Below are 19285 nucleotides of genomic sequence, written 5' to 3'. Positions count from 1 at the left end.
TTAGTCCATAAGCAGGTGGACGTATGTCAGCTGATTTTGATGCTTAAGCTAAGTAGTATTTAACCATGTGCTGAGTGAAATTACATGACATTGAAATAAACTTTCAAAAAGGAAACTGGTGAAATAATTGTGAGCATGTTAATATATTTGGTGGGGAACTTTTTTAGAAGCTTCTGATACATCATTCTGGCTTAAATGAAGTCTTTCAGGCTTAGTATTACAGTTAACTGAGTTTTTGTGATAGTTTGCATACTTGAAATAAATGGTAAAGCCTGAAGGCTGAATTTCATGCGTTGCACCATGAAGCTTCTGTTATTACCTCAATTCCAACCTGGGGTCTGTGTGGTAAAATTTCCAATTGTTCTTTTCAGCGCTTTATCCAGTATCTGGCGTCCAGAAACACGTTGTTTAATTTGAGCAACTTCCTAGACAAAAGTGGATTGCAAGGTAAGGTATCGTTTTTGTTAAGCAGCAGCAGTGCAGTAGTGTGCTGGCAAATACAACTCAGTAATTTTGATGGAACTTGGCCCTGGAGAAGTAATTATTGTGTGTTTTAGCTCAGACTGCTTTTCTTAATTTAGAGTGCTGCTATATAGAAGTTATGTGCTGGAGGAATTTGCTTTGGAAATCTTTTCTAAAAAAGACTTCCTTAGTTGCACAAATCCAAGATGGTATTCCTGATTTCTGAAAACAGTTCTCTGTTTGAAGGTATATTGTGATCATTAAATCTCAGTGTGTTGCAGTTGCATGCAGTGTATGAGTGAGATACGTAAACAAAACAAATGTATTTCAAAATTGTTCACAGTGTCCTACTCATCTTTGAGACGAATTCTGTAGGTAATAAGGTTTTACTTCATTCAGTTCTACTACAGTTCAGTGCAGTTCTGATGATGCATGTCATTGCCTGTCTATTTTTCTTCCTCCTGCATTGCTTTTTGTACAGCTTGTTACAGTTTTTCTATGGGTGTTCTAAAACAGGTGTACTGGGTGGTTGCCTGGGGACAGCAGCCTTTTCAGTGGCAGCCCGAGGTCTGCTAAATTGAATAATTTTATTGATTTACATGCTGAATACAATGACATGCACTGCTGTTGGTAACATAGGCAAGCTAACCATATAAAAAAATAATAATAAAAAAAAAATAATAATAAAAGGCAAAAATAGAATGATGCTGCCTTTGGTGTCTTGCACTTTGAGAGTAAGTGAATTGAGGGAATTGGGCTTGTTTAGCTTGGAGAAGAGGCGGCTCTGGGGAGACCTTGTTGTGGTCTTGCAGTTACTTGAAGAGAGAGTATAAGCCTAATGGGGGGGAATGGCTGTTTACATGGGTGTATAGTGATAGAACAAGGGGGAATGGTTTTAAGCTGAGACAGGGGAGGTTTAGGTTAGATATTAGGAGGCAGCTTTTCAATCAGAGGGTGGTGATGCACTGGAACAGGCTGCCCAAGGAGGCTGTGGATGCCCCATCCCTGGAAGCATTCAAGGCCAGGCTGGATGTGGCTCTGCGCAGCCTGGTCTAGGGGCTGGTGACCCTGCCTATGGCATTGGGGTTGAAACTAAATGATCATTGTGGTTCTTTTCAACCCAGGCCATTTATGACTGATAAGCAATAGGCTTCTGAAACATCTTTTTAACTGTTTTTTAGGCTATGACATGTCAACATTTATCAGGCGGTATAGCAGGTACCTGAATGAAAAGGCAGTTTCCTACAGACAGGTGGCTTTTGACTTCACGAAAGTAAAAAGAGGGTAAGAACTGATCTTATTTTTTACTTTCCTTGAGGCTTTTTTTTGTTATCCTTTTGTAATTGAAGTGGGAAACATCAGTTTTGGTTACATTTCAGTGCTGTGTGCTTAGGAAAATATTAGTGAAGTTATCTAGCAGCATCTGGTTTTCTCACTTATGTGTGTCCCAGGACACACAAAAGAGCAGAATATTTTACTTGGTCAGTACTGAGTGCCATGAAGAGAAACTAGTCTCTTGAGACCAGGTACAAATTTTGTGTAAAATCACAGTGCAGAGCACCAGTAACCAGGTAACGTGTGCTGCTGATTGGGAAATGTCCTTCATCGCAAATGCCAGAGAAGGTGTACTGGTGATGGCTGAAAATCTTTCTATCCTTGTTCATTCTCTACACAGTGGTTTTTAAAGTTTAAAAACAGTTTTGCATTTGAGCATCCTTTATCATTCACAGACAGTGTAGCAATTTAGTGTTGCTAAAAGCCTTAGCACCCACAGGAATCTCAATTTAGAACTGTTAAGTTGGGCATTAACCACAGTAGTGGACTGCATAGTGCTCCCTTGCGACACCATCCAAATCCCTTGCAACTCATTGTTAAAGCAGACTCTGCAGTGTTAACCTGTAATGATAATCCTCATATTCCTGTTAATCTTTTTGCATTCAGCAGTGATGGAAACCCCAATGACACAAAACTTAGTCTTTCCCACACACCAAGTCTGTGTGTGGCCTGGTGGCTGCAGGTGCAGTAGATGCGCTGGATACAGCAGAGATGCACAGTTCGTTTGGAATCAGTTTTTAAGCCTACAGCAGTGTGTGCCTGAGGGTTCTTCCAGGAACAGCACAAACTGCTTTGGGGCAGCAGTCTGTTGGTCCACACCTCAGCTTTTGTCAGGGCTCTGCACACGTGCCCTGTCACACGAGGCTTATTGCAGTTGCTGTTGGCTGTCAGGAGGGAGAATACTGCTGGAGGACAAAGCTGAAAACAGCCAGCTCCCTGCTGCCTTCCAGCTTGGAGAGCAGCCATGGCCTTTTCTGTGCAGATGCACTGGAGACTTGCACTTCCAGGAAACATTTGGTTTGCTCTATGCATGCAGATGAACTATAAGGCTGCCTGGTTTGTCTTACAGCAGTTGTTTGTTGTCACTGAGGTGCTTTAATCTCTTCCTTGGTTGTTGCTTTTTAAAATATTTTTAATAGTCTTTCAATGCATTTTTTAAGTGCGTAGCAAAATAAGTCTAGTCTGGTCAATTAATAAATGACCAGATATTGATAGTTTGCCATTAAAAGCAAGTCTCTTGTAGTCTTTGTAATTCTTTTGGAAAAGCTTGAAATCACAGTATCTTGTTTTTCTTTCTCTTTGCTTTCAGTTGAAAATGATCTAGGCTGACAAGAAATAATAACCAGGTGATTAGAAAAAGCATAGATAAAAACAAACTTCAGAAAAAAAACTTTCATTGTATTTGCTGTTTTTATTTTTACTGGATGTATCATAACTGAGATTTCTTAAATACCACTTTCATTCCCTCAGAGTAATTTGTCTTGGAGTCATGTTTTGTTCAAAAACTGTGGCTCTTATAACACTGCAGTTATTGTATTGTCTAGACAGCATTCTTAAACATCAAATACCTGCTTTGTATGACCACACAAATTTAAGCATTTTCACTGACCTGCTTTATTTTCTATATTTCTCAGTAATTGCCTTCAAAATCCGCTTGAACTTTCTTTTGTTTTGCTCAACAGGGCTGATGGAGTAATGAGAACAATGAGCACAGAAAAACTCCTAAAAACTGTACCAATTATACAGAACCAAATGGATGCACTTCTTGACTTCAATGTGAGTTTAGCAATGTGTAGAACAGATGCAATATGTTTGATGTGTAAAAAAAGAAATGCTGTAAAATGTGCTAAGGTTCAAGGTCTTGAACTTGCCTCAGTGTTCTTCTTGTGTGTCTGTGTTTCGTGTAGAGCCTGAAAAGCAAAATGCATTTTGTTCATAGATCTCAAGAAAGCAGGAAAAAAATGATGCTCAGTGTAAGAAAATCCTTTGTCTTAAATAAGCGTTATTAATCACATGCATTATGTAATGCTTGTTTGTACATGTGAAGGTCGATTATTTCTTCTGTGTCTTTTTCACTACGTTAGTTAACATTAATATTAGTTAACAAAAGCAGTTGCCAAAAGGATGGAGTTTTTCTGCTGAGAAATGCTTTGTTGATTTACTCTTCTGCTTATCTTCTGTTACTGGCCGATGAGAGCGTGATTTTGGATAGAGTACTCAAGTTCAACTCTAAGTTTTCCAATGAGGGATTGATTCAATCAAATTAACTTTTTTTCTGATCTTTCTAGGTCAATAGCAATGAGCTTACAAATGGTGTAATTAATGCTGCCTTCATGCTTCTCTTCAAAGATGCCATTAGACTGTTTGCGGCATATAACGAAGGGATTATTAACCTCCTGGGTAAATAAAACTGCTTTCTGCAATGCCTAATTTTGGGGAGGGAGTTCAGCAAACCATTGCTAATATCTGCTTTTTTTAAAAGAAATTGAAATAACATTATTGTAAAATACTGAAATACTCCAGATTTCCCCAAGTCAATGTGTTATATACAGGGATCAGTAAGTTTCTGAAAGCAAAGTCAATTTGAGATTTTTTTTTTTTTTTGCAAGGCTGCTTTCTTTGTCTCATTCTGATTGGCAAAAACGATCAATGACTTCTCTTGAAGAAACATGATCCTATTTTGTTTGTTTCTAAATGCAGTAGGTTATCATCAGTTACAAACTTGCAGTCACAGTATTACTGATTGCTTGGCTTTTGAAGCTTTAGCATTGGTTGTTTGTAATGATCTGTTGGCTTATGTTTCTGGAGAGTGTCATGTATTTAGGGGGAATTGATTTCCCCCTTCAGATTCTTCCAGTTGCATGCACTGGAGATACAAGGGAGCCTGTGTAGGAATAATTCAGTTCACGATGGTGTGCTCGCTTGCTTGTTGTTGAATTCCGTGATTGAATCTAGCTATCTGATTGCTGTCACATTGCTTGCAGAATGGGAAGTAAAACCCAGAATTAGCCAATGAAGGGTAGTCAAAGGTAGTCAAACTTCCAGTCTTGAGTCACGGACTGGTTCTTTTCTCTTAGTAATAAGAACTTGCATACAGTTGCTTTCATTCATGTTTTGACTGAAGCTCAATATAGAAACAAGCCTGAAAGCACTATTTCAGGAAGGCAGGGTGGAACCCTCCACTTCCAGCACCAGTATTTTGCAATCTGTTGCATGCCACTGTTGTAGACAGTGCTATAAAAAAAAAAAAAGGCATCAGTCTTACAGAAAATACCAACATCTTGCCTGATAGCTGGCTGCTGGTATAGAGCAGACTTGTGATTGTCATACCACAAAATTGCCTCTTTTTTCCCACAAGAAAGGGAACCTATTCTTAGACCTGACTATCCTCTTCAGGGTACTTATGAATGTGGGAGATCTAGTACCTGCCAGGTAAGGTGGAACTGCATGCAGATGATCATTAGTTCATGTTCAGTGGAGCTTTTGTCATTTGGTATGAGTTAGGCATAGCGACTTCTGCAGTTAACATGGCAAAACAAATCTGCAGGCATTTTGTGTTTGCCTCATTTTGTATGCTTCTACTTGGAAATATGCACAGGAACACTGCAGGCTGTGTGATTCCTTATTTAATGTGTGTGCTCTTCCTGCTTTTAGAAAAGTACTTTGATATGAAAAAGAACCAGTGCAAAGAAGGCCTTGATATATACAAGAAGTTCCTCACTAGAATGACACGGATTTCAGAGTTCCTCAAAGTTGCAGAGGTAAACCACGTTCAGCCAAACTCTACCCTCTGTTTGACAGAGCTGAATTTTTCATAAACCAAATACTGCTTCCTTTCAGCTGAATTTCATTCCTGTCATCTGTCTTTGTCCTTGTGATTAGATCATTTGAGGACTGTGTTGGAAAACCTGACTGCAGAGGACTTGTGGATTTGCACATTCCTCTTAAGTAAAAGATAAAGCAGGATTTTAAAATGTCCTTTGTTTCTTAATGTTGGTGGTAGTCTTTAATCTACTACTTTCTATATACTCTAGTTTGCAATCCATGATTCTGTTAAGTTTTAAATAAGTTTAACAAATAAGAAACAGTGATGAGTAAGTGTGTTTCAGTTATCTCTTGTAGTTATTTAACTCATAGAAAAATCAGTTACCTTGTAAAATGTTTTTTTTATGTCATCTGATGCATTCTGAAGTGTTGTTGAATTAAGAAATCTCTCATTTCTGACGTACTTCTGCTGTTGCTTTTCTTTACTGTTCCTAATTTTTCAGGAGGTAAGCTGCAAAGCTTTACATTTGTCCTTTCAGTTGGTAAGAGTATGAATCTTGCTGCTGTAAGGGTTTGTACATCCTGCTGCAGACTGTTGTTTGATGTACACTTTAGAAGGACAGCAATAGCTTTTAAGGAAAGCTTCTTCTAATAGCTTTGAAGGTGCTCTATTTTAGCAATTACATCTCTGTATCAGTAGATCTGAGAACTTACCCTGTAATTCATGGGACAGGCAAGGTCTCCAGCCTTACAATTCCAGAATGCTCGATTCTCATTCAGCTTTGTTTCCAGGCTGTGTGTAAAAAGTCTCCAATGCACCTACTTTGAATGTGTGTACATTAAACAAAAGACCATCCTAATTACAACCAACAGTTACAGAATTCAGTTTATCGAGGTTTAAACTGTGTATGGAGTTAGGCTTTTTATTTGACTGCATTTTAATGTTCTTTGCTTTTTGAGCATCACTGCCTTTACTAAATGCAAACAGGTTCTAAAGCTTATTTGTTTTATTACAGCAAGTTGGAATTGACAGAGGAGACATACCAGATCTTTCCCAGGTAGATAAACCTATCATGTATTGTCATTACATGTCAGTTTTGATATTGCATAATCAGAAAGACTTGGCATTATAGCATTCACTTACGCTTTCCTCTGTATGTTGTCACCAAGTTATTTCAGAGTTTGATTAAATCCTACCCCTGTCAGAGCCTGGCTTTCATTTCCAACGATGCTATTGTAAAATGTTAGGGGCCACTTATTTCATACTCTAATTGAGTTTTGTGACAATGTAATTTCCATCGTGCTTGAAAACACAATTTGTCTTTGTAAGTTCACATAATGAAGCTTTTACATGATGTTATAAAGGTACGGTTTTTACCAAGCTTCCTTTGGCTGCAAGCCTATAGAAATCATTTCTGAAGGTTTGCAGAATGTGCACAAAGAGAAGGACTTCAGGTACAATTTCCTTAGTCTCTAGAAATACTGGCTACTTCTGATGTTTGCTGTTTCCTAGCTGTTAATTTTAACATCTCTTGACATATTTCAGTACTTGTGAGTCATTTTACACAGAGCAAAGCAGTGATGAGACAACCTCAGGTTATATTTAAAGTAATTAAGTATCTATTGGATGCCAAGATGTGACATAAGTATTTAGAGTTGTACTAGTCCTTACAACTGTATTCTCTGGAAGTCTTAACTACTGACATGCTTTACCTTAAGGGTTTTTTTTTCCTGTCTTTTCCCTTTTCATAGGCACCAAGTAGCCTTCTGGATGCTTTGGAGCAACACTTAGCTTCTCTAGAAGGAAAGAAAATCAAAGATTCTACAGCTGCAAGCAGGTGCTTATGTTCTTATCCTTTACAATTAAAAAAATTGAAGCCAATGTTAAATTCATTATTTTGAGATTAGATTATAAAAATAAAGTTTGCGTAGGTTTTGTTGAAGTGAAGGTTGCATTTGTAACAATAGAAGAGGGAGTTACATGTCTTGCTGAGTACTTCAGACAATTTCCTCCAGATCAACAGAAATAGAATCTGAAGAGCTGCAAAGATTTGCTGTAGAATCCCTCATCCAGTAGTTCAACTTCTCACATCTAATCTTGAACTTCTGAAGAGAAGCAGTTTTTTTAATTTACTGCCCATAAATCTTCATTTTCTGTTAATAATTAGACTTCTGCAAGATAAGCAGCATTTATCTGTCAGTGTCCTTAGACTCTTCCATCTCAATTGTAATCCTTTGTCAGAAGCAAGAAAATGTTTCCAGAAGTCCTTAAATTAAAAATGGTTGCTTAAAGTAATTGGAGATTAAGGCATTCACTGGTTTGCAAATGCTTGCTAAAACACCAGTACAATCTAGAGAAATCCTCTAGGCAAATAACTTCATTATGTTCAAATAAAAGCAGCTTAGTACTGGGGGATGGAGGGGGAAGTCATGCTAAATTAGATAGCATTTCTTTATTGCATGCCCAGACAATAACACAGCCATATTTTACATGTTCTTTTGCACTGGTTTGCTGGCATTGGTAAGGTTACTGTATTTTAGAAGTGAAGTATTTGAATTAGTCTTTTTTGCACGTTCTTAAGCTTGGTGATAGACGCCTTTCTCTGTGATATATTGGTTGCACTGACAGTTCTTTTAACTAAATCTATTAAGTTGGTCAACAGTTTGAATTTGGGTCTATGTTGTCAGAAATCCTTGTGAATCAGCACAGTGCATGTTTACTCTTCTGTTAGCCTAAAATAAAAACTTCAGGCATCAATTTCTGTGATGGAGTTCGAAGGGGAAAATTAAGAGATTGAAACCCAAAGCTCAGCATACAAGAGTGAATGGTATCTCTTCATGGTATTTTTGTTCTGCACTTCATGTAGCACAACTGAGGAAAGCTCATTGCTTTGTGTTGTGTGGTGACATAACCAGTCCTTCAAAGAATTCAAAAGGAGACTGAGCAGGAGGGTGGATGCAGGCAAAGTGTTCTTCACATGTTGCTATCACGTGTCACCTATTAACAGCCTGATTTACTCTCGTCCAATTACTTTAGGGCTACCACCCTTTCCAATGCAGTTTCTTCCCTTGCAAGCACTGGCCTGTCTCTCACGAAAGTTGATGAAAGGGAAAAACAAGCTGCATTAGAGGAAGAACAGGCTCGCTTGAAAGCTTTAAAGGTAGGCATCAGAAATTTTTAACTCAGAACACTTTTTCTGTGCTCTTATTGGTAGTTTTATTAAGGCTCTTGTAGGAGCAGAGCAAAAAGCCAGAGTTATACAGAGTATGTGCTATTGTCAAAGTGCTGGAGGTAAAATCATACGTACATACGCCGTGCAACTTGTGAAGGGTTTGTGGCGGCAGCATCTCCAGTAATTACCTTGTTTAACAAACATACTTTACTGTGGGAAATAATTAAAAATAAATATTTAACTTTTGTTTTACTTGCTTCCAAACTGATATACACAAATGTTGTTTCTGGATTTCTTATGCCAGCTCACTTTTCCAACAGGAGCAACGTCTAAAAGAACTTGCAAAGAAACCTCATACCTCTTTAACAACCGCAGCTTCTCCTGTGTCAACTGCAGCAGGAAGCATAATGACTACACCAGCCATTGATATTTTTTCTACTCCTAGCTCTTCAAACAGGTATGTTTCAATACTGTTGCTTCACCGTGAGTTGGGTTGCAAGCAGAGTATCATCTCAATTTCTGCAGAGTACATTGGAGGAGGTTGTTTGGGTGTGGAGTTCATTAGGAATGTGAAAAGAAATTATCTGTGTGAGGTGGGTAGGAAAATACCCTATTGCTGTTGGGGGGGGGAGAAAAGCAGTGTAGTGTGTCTTCATCTTCTGTTTGCAGAATAGTTTCTGATGAACTGCTTACAGGCCTTGTAGCTGTTGATAGGCTAGCACATGCCGTGCCCCGAAGAACCTTACAGGCTCATTCATGAGAAGTTGAATTTTCAGTAGGGAGGTCTTAATAATTCATGAAAGGTCAAATTCAGTATGGGGGAGGTCTTAATAATGCAGAACTCAATGTTGCGTTTCTAGGTATTTAAAAGTTGAGCGGTAAGAAATATTCTGGTAGACTTTCAGTAGAAGGAGAGCCTGAAAACAGGGTTGGAAGGAAAAGAAGCAGGTTCTGCAGTATTGAGTTGTATCTGGAACATTTCTCTGCAGGAACTTGCAGGGACAGTATAAGAGTAAGTACTGCGCACTGATCCTGACTGTTGACTAGCAGGAACAGCACGCATAAAGGTGTGAGCTCCATTCTATAAATACTTGTCAAATGAGATGGTAGCAGAGAGCACAGCGCTTCCGTGAGTTCAGGAGAAGGAAATGGCTCTCCAGAGGCGTATTTTGTTTTCGATTTGATCATAGAATCACAAAATGTCTTGGATTGAAAGGAGTCTTAAGACTATCCAGCTCCAATCCCGTGCTGCTGTGGACAGGGTTGCCACCCAGCAGGACCCCATCTCCCCTGGCCTTGAACACCTCCAGCATATCCAGTTTGCTCTTTGAGCAACTTGTACCAATGCCACGCCACCCTCTCTATGAAATTTTCCTAATCTAATCTGTCTCCCCTATTTTTGTTTGAAGTCATTCCCCTTGTCCTGTCGTTATGGGACCGCTTAAATAGGCAGTTTCCTTCCTGTTTTTAAGCTCCCTTCAAGTACTGGAAGGCCACAAGGAGGCTTTCCTGGAGCATTCTCTTCTCCAGCATGGACAAACCCAGGTCCCTCAGCCTTTCTTTACGAGAGAGGTGCTCCAGCCCTCTGCTATTTTTGTGGCCCTCTGGACTTTCTCCAGCAGCTCCACATCTTTCTTGCACTGGCAACCCTAGATCTGGATGCAGTACTTCAGATGGGTCCTCATGAGAGTGGAGCAGGGAGGCCAGTCACCTCCCTCATCCTTCTGGCCACCCTTCTTTTGATGCAGCCCAGCAGGTTGGCCTTTGGGACTGCAAGCGCACGCTGCTGACTCATGGATTGTAATCCTAAAGGGGGGTTGCTTATTTCCTAAAGGAAATCATGCAAGAATCCACTTATCTTCTTTTACTTCTTGCTGTTGTTTAAAAGTAGTCAGTACTTGTACAGCCATCTTTCCCCACTAGAAAACTACTGTAGGAAGTTAGTTTACATCTTTAATGAAGAAAATAGCTGAATCATGTGTAAGGAGTTAGAGAATCTGTCAGTGTTGATAATTGAAAAGCTGCTTTGAAATTTGTTTAAATAGCTTAGAGACTGAAATATTTGAAGTAGCAGTATGCACTGAACTACAAACTTTGAATGCCTGATCTTCCTTCTTACAAGGTCTGAAACAAAAACATCTGATTAAGGCTTCTTCAAATGGCTAGAAATGCTTCATGCTAAAGACAAGAGCATTTTCTTTTGAAGAACAAATGCTAGTTTGTCTTTGTTTAAATTCAGTTGCTGGCAGTATTACTGCAGTGAGCAAAGAACAGATTGTACAGCAGAAGCTGTACACGAAGTGGATTTGTTGGATTGCAAGTTCAGTTGCTTGCTACTGGATGGAATGCCTCTGATTAATCCTTATTGTTAACTTGAGCAATCTTTACTTGAAAATTGTTTTGACTCTTCATATTACAAAGCTGTGCTGAGCAGAGCTGCTTCTTAATAGGGGCAGTGGTAGCAAAATATGATTTCTTGATCTCTACTGGAATGAAATAATAAACTGAATCACACAATCAGTTGAGTCAGCAAGAGGATAGGCAGAAATCTGGGGTGTCTCTTCTAGTCTTCAATCTCTGTTCCAGTCTGTTTTCAAACAATCCTTGGATGCCCTGATGCTTCAGCATCTGTCCATAGCCGTATGTGCCAGTCCTGGTTTATTTATCGCTGTGCTGGGAAGTTCTTGGAGAACACCAATGCTTGAGTTTTGTTTATTTAACAAGAGAAGTCTGGGGTATGAAAAGGACTCTTTGCTAGATGTTTTATCATCCCTGTTACTCTTGAAGTCATTGCAACAGCTGTATTTAAGACTTCACTCTTAATCTTCATATGTTCTTGGATCTCAGTTTAGTTGTGAGTAGACCAGTAGGTACGTGTGAACTAGCTTTAATTTGCAGGGCTGATGTTGCTACAGCAGTTGGCCAAGTGTTTCAAGTGTGCAATGTCTTGTTTTCCCCAGAGGTCTTTAATATCTCACAAGTGTAAGCCAGTTTTTAGTTTCTGAGCAGCTGATAGTGGACAGGTCTTGTTACGTTTAGATGCAACACTTTGTTGTAACCCATTAAAGTGAGTTCCACAGTGCATGGAGCTTCATGAGGTTCCTCTAAAAGCTGCTGCAGATCATTTGATCTTGAGATGTTTTAGCCTTGTTAGACTATGGGGAAGGTGGGAAAGCTGGTCATAATTTAGACAACTTGATTCAGTCATTTGCTATAACACAGCTTTCTGTATTTACCCTTTCTTGTAAAACATAATGTGCAATTCAGCAAATTTCATTATTTTGGTTTAGTTGCATCAACTTTTATAACTTCTAGTTTGTTACAAAGCTTTCTTTATTGTTGACAGCTGCTAGCATTTGCCTTGCTTTGAGAACTGTGATGCAGTTCAAACGCTTGTATTGATTTGTCTTTGTAGCACTTCAAAGCTGCCAAATGATCTGCTTGATTTGCAGCCAACTTTTCATCCTTCTGTACATCCTATATCTGCTGCTCCACAAGTAGGAAGTACCTGGGGAGGTAAGAATTTTGACTTGAAGTTTTCAGTTACTGTGCCTGTATTGCTGTGAAATGTGTGCCCAGACAGTGAGCTGTTTGTTCCACAAAAACTTGAAGAGAATTTGCAGAGACAAGTTAAGAATGGGTTAGAAGAATAGGGAACAAGTCAGATCTGAGTACAGATTAAGATATAGAAGCATGTGGTTATTACAAACAGTCTTGATTTGAGATGTGCCTTTAGTCATTGACCAGCAGAGTCATCCTCATAACTGCTGCCTTCAGGGACCGTGTGGCAGGCTACAGAAAATTAGCTGTGAGAATCCTTTTGTGTGAAGATGTCTGTCAGATACTGAACTCCACTGCATACTGATTCTGAATGTGGAATTTCTCAAGTCACTATTTCATGTAGACTGAAGTTAAATCAATTTTGCAAAATTTCCAGTTATAGTAGGTAAGAATTTGGATGAGACCTGAAAAGAAGCAATTGAAACAAACGTGTTTGGAAAGCATGGCAGTCCAGATCCAGGTTTCAAAAACAAAACAAGCACCTCTGAAATACAGCAGGGAATTTGTATTTAACTACAAAAAGAAAGATATGATGAATGAGCTGTTAGATGGTCTTACTGATACGAGCACGCCCTTAAATCAAGAAGGCAAGGCAAGTCTCAGAAGTCATGATGCTATTGTAAATTAGTTAGAGCACTTGCCATTCATCTCTTTTCTGCTTTGCAGAGTCCCAGCATACTTTTGGTACAGGTAACAGGTACTGGTTGCTCGCACTGTTGGTTACACTGAATGAAAGTTTAAAAACCTTGCATAAAGCTTTCTTCTTCATAAATGATGCTTAGTGTCAAATTTTATTGTCTTATCTGGAAATAGTTGCATAATAACTGCTTAATGTTGCTGAAAAATGGCAGTTGCTGCTTCAGAAAGCTTCATAAGCATTGGAATAATACTCTTCTGCAGTTTCACTTTCCTTTATGAGCTTTTCTTAAGTCTTCCCAGTTACCTAAGTGAACTTTGTGACACGCAGTGTATGTTTTCTTCTTTCTTGTTTACTTCTGGTGTGTACTTGGTGTCCTGTGTATCTTCTCCTACTGGTTTGTAGGGAAATAATTCTGGTTGGTGGAAACGATAGTAATGTATGCAGTGCCTTCCAGGGAAAAGAAAAAATTGACTTGTCCTTCCATTTTGCTGAGCAGAGCATCTTTGGAGAAAGGTGCAATGGGGAGCACATCAAGTTACGCATACAGATTTTGATGCCTGTTAGGCTTAGAGTTCAGACACTGTGAAAATGTTTTGGCTCATCTTGTTTGCTTTCGGGAGTATCTTCTGCTTCAGCTTGTTCTATTTATCTGATTATCTCATGGGTGAGAGATGGAAGGGGAGGTTGTCGTCCTCATGATGGTCATATCACAACCTAGTGGTGTTAAGTTTTACCACTTCTTTGTATTAAGAACCTGAAATTGAGCCTGGAGGTCCTTGTTTGTTCAGTGTTGTGTTATTTCTGGTAAGAGTCTTCTGTAATAATCGTTGGTGTATCTGCTTCCTCATGACGTTTCTAAATACTTCTAAGATTAACTCCTTTAACTGAAGATTTCAGGCTGTCTGCTGAAGCTGTAAGTTAAAATTCTGGGATCACCACTTCCTTATTAATTTTCATTAAAAAAACAAATCTGTGGAGCTTTGCAGACAATAACACTCACTTCACATAAGTGAGGTAGATAAGAAGTGCTTTCCACATTTGACAGATGAAGAAATCTGAGCAGTTAACTGACTTGCATGAAGTCATGTGGCAAATCAGTGGCAGAGCCAAGAATGGAACCTGAGCTGTTTCCAGTCCTGTGCTCTAACCACTGCACAGCATCCCTCCCCTAGGTAATTTTATGAGATGATGATGTTTGTATTTGGTGTATTCAGGGACTTTGAGAAGAGTATCGAATCAGGTACAAATTGACTTGCAGTGAACAAGAATGACTGCTGATGAGATTTACTCAGCATCCTTTAGGTATGTGATAAAAGGATAAACTGTGTGATGAACCCATTTTATTTGGGTTGCTGCCTTTCACTGCTATCTGGCAAAAACCCTAATGAGGTTAGAAATTCCTAGAGTGTGGGTTCTGTTATTGCATGTTTTCGGTTTCTTTTCTCTAAACTGTAAGGGATGCCACAGAAAAATGTTAGTCATTCCTCTCTCTCAGGTAAGTTGCTACGAGCTGGATGGATGGAAGGTAGAAGTCTGCAAAATTCCAATAACTTTCTTGAATGCACCTGAATTACTAATGCCTGAAGATCACCTGAAGGTGCAGTGATTCCACGGACACAAGCAGACACCGTGTGTATTCAGAGATGAAACAGGGCTTTAGAAACAGTTCAGTGTTGCTGTCAGGAGAGACAGCAATTGAATTTTCAATTTTTTTTTTAAATGATGTGGATTATCCAAACCAATTAATTCTCAGGTATCTCTGTCACAGGCATTGGCAGATTTTTCAGATGTAAACATGCTGGTTTAGAACTGGGGTGAGACAGACCAGCAAAAAGAATTAGAGAGAAGATGACATTTCTGAGAGAATTCTGCTCAAGTTTTATTCAATTTCTTTAGTCAAAACACAAAGCAACATGCAACTGTTGACATTTGGGAACAGAGGGTGGTAATTAATACTTACCCTGCTTTGTACAAGTTTAAATAATTCCAGTAGACAGTAGTTTCATACAAGAATAGTAAAGTAATGTGGAAAACAAACAAAAAAGGCTAAGAAGAATAAAGGAAGCCTTTATAAGAGCTGTTACTGAGGTGGTTTGAGGACCATCCCAGCTGTTTGATCTGCTGTTTGCCAGTGATCAGAACTTGAGAAGCAGAGCAGATGTACCAGTGTGGAAAAAAATCAGTTTATCCTACCTGATTGGTTTTTTTTCCAATTGTAAGAAGAACCAATAGAATGAGAGGAATGTGAAGCAGCAACAGCAAGCAAGCAGGAGTTGATTAAAGGATAGTGCTGTGTTTTATTGTCAGATCAGTTTGTTCTGTGCATTCTGAAGTAGCATTATAGTAGACAGAGGATACATACCTGCAGCAGGGACTCATTTCAGGTGCCTGGCTGTTTGACATGTCCACAATATGTTAGGTGGTAATGTTATTGCCTGAGGCATACAAAAGCTAGTAGGTTTTTGTATTGCTGCTGTTTATTACAAATGGAACATTAATTAGGGTGCTTATTCTATACTCACTGTTGGTTACTCTGTTTTTTGTAACTGTATGATTAAAAAAAATAGTAATAATGCCTGGTAAAGTACTTGTGATGTAGCCAGGCAGTCTGTGGAAGAAACCAAATGTTGCTGAAAAGGTTTCAGGCTTGCAGAAAATGCAAATGCATTAAGTCTGTGGAGTATAATGCATTTATGATTTTAAGACTTCATTTTCTTTAGGATTTGCATATGACTGGCAGCTACATGTTATCAAACTGTATAGGATTTATAGCTAAGAATCAGGAGATCAGATTCAGGCAGAGGCAGTCTGAAACTTCTGTCCATGTCTCAGTAGTATTTACTAGTTGTGGATGATCAGTAAGCCAACCTGGTTTAAAAGCTAAGTGCCAAGACCACGAGGCACTCAGATCTCTTACAAGCATTACTGACATTTCTGCATATGGTTTTGTCTAGAACAGTAAGTGTGGTTCTAGGCAGTGTGATAAAATGGGGCTGGAGAATAGGGGAGACCTCATCGCTCTCCACAACTCTCAGAAAGGAGGTGGGCTTGGCCTCTATCTAATTGTAGGGTGAGAGGTAGCTGCCTTGAGTTGTGTGGGGAAGGCTCAGCTTGGATATTAGGAAAGGTTTATTCTCAGAACTGGCTGCTTGAGGTGATGGGTTCACTGGAGGTGTTGAACTGTGCACGTGTGGCACTGAGGGATGCAGGTCGGTGGGCATGGTGCAGCTGGACTGGGTGATCTTAGTGCTCTGTTCCAACATTAATGGTTCTATGAAGCAGAGCTGTTCTCTTCATGGCCAACGACATGTCCACAAGTTTCATAATAAGGACTTTGCTTCTGTGCCTCGATATATTTCCAGCTCTTGAGAATTTCATGATGCTGAGAAACACAAAAAGCGTCAAGTTCCAAGATCAGTAGATGGAAAAGAAAGTTAGCACTCTGTTTTGGGATTGCAGCTGGTGGTTTTCTTTGCATACTTTTTTAGAGCCATTTGTAGACTTGCATTGAGAGTCTGGTGTGCTATGGTAGGAAGCAGTCACTGCTTCTGTAAACTTGTTGCAAGTACTGGGGGATGTGACTGAGTAGAGCAAAAACTGCTTGTATTTAAAGATAAGTAGCATACTAATTTTCTGTATTAGACTTAATATAGAGGAAGCATGTTGTGTAAAACCGAGGTAGTAATAATTCTTTTTAAGAACAAAACGGTGGCTAATACACTTTTCCATGGGCAGAGAATGTCTGAATAGTTCTGGTCAACTTAAAAATTAAATAGCCAGGTCGTCCCAAATTTAGAGGTTTTGGGATAAAACAATACTACTTGGACTCTTCTAACTCTTCTTACTCTTCTATACCTAGGAAGTAACATACAACTAAACCCATCTCCCTTTTCTTTCTCTTGCTTTCTGGAATTGGACAGATCCTTTTTCTGCTACTGTTGATAATGTTGATGATGCCATTCCAAACCTAAATCCTTTCCTTACAAAAACTAACGATGCTGCTCATCTGTCTGTGTCTTCTGATGTTTCTACTTTCACCAGTAGGACACCCACACATGAAATGTTTGTTGGTAAAGTACCGTTTTAAATTAATTACCTATTTCCAAACATTTTATTATTTTGTTTTCTAAAACATATTTGGGGGCTTCTGAGAAACCGAAAAGAGTAACAGATGTTTTTTGTGGTACGTTAGAACTTGATTTAGTAGTTGTGTCTTAAATAGTGTTAATATCCTTCCTTTATATTAACTGTGGTGGTATTCTTGCTGATGATGGAACTCAGTTACAGTTAAAGCAGTTGTTTGAGTTGGTTTCAATACAGGCTCTTATGCTTGGGAGTTTTAAGGTAAAATACTGTATGTGTCTGAGAATTAATTTTCTGTTCCTCAGATTGAAGCGTTCTTTTTGAATGTTGGAGCTCACTGTGATTTTCTATGCAGGGGATTTGTTTTCTGCAATTTTGCTAACATGCAAAACTGATAAAGCCACAGACACTTTGTGTATTCTGTTCATCTCAGGCAATTAACTAAGAACTCACTACTTAGTTTGGAGGTGATTCAACGTGCTGTCATACCAGAAATCCCTGTCACGTGTCTGTTGGTGCAAAGTCCCTCGGAGTTGGATTGCTTGTCAGTATTTTAGCTTTCTGGGAATAAAAAAAATCAGTTAATGATGTGTCAGTTCTGTTCTTAGACTGCTTGGTTTGAAGACAGTCTCAGTGCACAAAGGCACAGGGCTTTCTTTCTCAGGTTGAACCTCACTAGGACTGATCTCAGAAGAATCCAGACTTTCTTATAAGATATTTGATAGCTCTGTTTCTTAACAAGGAGAAGACCAAGGATCTCTTTGGAGATGCCACCAGTATTTTGACGAGTTTCCAAGCTTGTCTTGTCTTAGTGGGGAGAGGAGAAGCAAGAGTCTCCAGAGCAGAACTCCTGTTGTGAGACCTCTCTGGAATTCCCACTGATGTTCAGTTGGTTGAGGCAGTAGTTTACAAATACTCCGAGTTGTAACTGTGGTGTAATGACTCGGTCTGTTTCTAATTGCTTTTCCCCCTGCTTCTAAGAAACTGGTATGGCTGCAGGCAAATGCAGAGTGACCATTTGAAATGAAGCTTGGCAGTGGAGTTACCGTTCAGTCAGAGCAGCTTCCTGGCTGTGGTTTGTTCTGCAGCCCTGCAGAAAGCTGTGGCAGTGCAGGGCTGTGGTGCACAGCTGGGTGGGTTTGTGGGGCGTTCTTCATTCACAGCCCAGCCCTGACCTGCTGGGGACGGACAGCGTTGTTACACTGCCTTCCCCTTCAGCATCTCACTCTACGAAGTTCTGTCTATAGGCAGTGTGTGACTTCCTGACATACTGACCTATGAAAGTAGATGCAGCTCTAGCAGTAGCACAAACTAGGTGCTATGATAATGTGAACACGGATTTAAAATAACTCTTTCTGATTCTTTAGATCATTACAATCCATTCACTGAACTAAATCCCTTTGTGGCAACCAAATATGAATCCACTGTTGGGCTGTATCGTTGTTCTTCAGGTATAAGAAAAATGCCTTGAAGTTTTTACACTTTTTTTTTCCAAAGGGTGTAAAACATGGCATTTACTGGAAAAAAAAAGAAAGAAAAAAATGTTTATCCTAACTTAGCTGTAATGTTGAAAGTGTTTTTTTCCCTTTAGAGTTATAGATGATACAAACTCGTTTCTTGTATGTCTTACCTGTATTAATTTTGTTCTGTTGTTTCTATGTTGTTAGAGTATATGTGGATTTATAGACTGACCTGAAATTAAATATTTGAATAGCAAATAGTGTGTATCTTGGTTCTCTTTCTGTAACTCTCCCTCTTCTCCTTTCCTGGCTTTCTCTCTTTTGTGTGACATGCCTTATCAGACTCTTTTTGTGGTCCTCAAGCTTTCCCTAGTGCTTCTCATTTCCGCAGTGAGCCTTCTTCTGTAGCTGGTCTCTTTGGAGGTAGGTAACAGGATGGAGCCTCACCTCAAACACTCAAGTTTGAATGTGTCATGTGCCTGGAATTATTAGGTCTGTTATTGGCTACAGAAGTGCCTTACTACATTGGCTCAACTTTGATTTCTGTAGCAGTGCTTATGCTAGATGTGCTGTCACAGGTAGCTCATCTTTTTCTGGTTTGTGCTTAAACAAGGCTTTAGTCTGAGAAATGAGTATCTCCCCATTTCAGGATTCCTTCTGTACGTGTTGCTGCATTAATCACCTTCACTGCTTGTGAGACAGAGGGGTTAGGATGTTCTGAGGACAGAGGTTCACAACAGAACACACAGATGGTATCCTCTGCATTACATGTGTCTAATTTGTGCAGCGAGGTGATGTCTGCACAG

The 19285-nt window shown here is 39.3% G+C and overlaps 1 protein-coding gene across 4 annotated transcripts in view; it reads left to right on the top strand.

Annotated features, from left to right (window-relative positions):
• The window catches only part of PICALM (phosphatidylinositol binding clathrin assembly protein), a 63565-nt gene that overhangs the window by 28937 nt on the left and 15343 nt on the right, over positions 1-19285 (top strand). For 3 of the 4 annotated variants that reach the window (XM_048934214.1, XM_048934215.1, XM_048934216.1), the window contains exons 3-12: positions 372-447; positions 1644-1746; positions 3480-3573; positions 4086-4197; positions 5452-5558; positions 6579-6620; positions 7315-7400; positions 8600-8723; positions 9056-9192; positions 12151-12251. In XM_048934214.1, coding sequence (XP_048790171.1) covers positions 372-447; positions 1644-1746; positions 3480-3573; positions 4086-4197; positions 5452-5558; positions 6579-6620; positions 7315-7400; positions 8600-8723; positions 9056-9192; positions 12151-12251 — 982 coding nt within the window. Of the gene's footprint in view, positions 1-371; positions 448-1643; positions 1747-3479; positions 3574-4085; positions 4198-5451; positions 5559-6578; positions 6621-7314; positions 7401-8599; positions 8724-9055; positions 9193-12150; positions 12252-16856; positions 17007-18386; positions 18471-18821; positions 18903-19285 lie in introns of all 4 variants that reach the window. The other variant, XM_048934217.1, reaches the window with a different exon arrangement.

Source organism: Lagopus muta, chromosome 1 (assembly GCF_023343835.1).
Source record: "Lagopus muta isolate bLagMut1 chromosome 1, bLagMut1 primary, whole genome shotgun sequence".
NCBI lineage: Eukaryota > Metazoa > Chordata > Aves > Galliformes > Phasianidae > Lagopus > Lagopus muta.
This window is presented reverse-complemented; position numbering and strand designations above follow the sequence as displayed.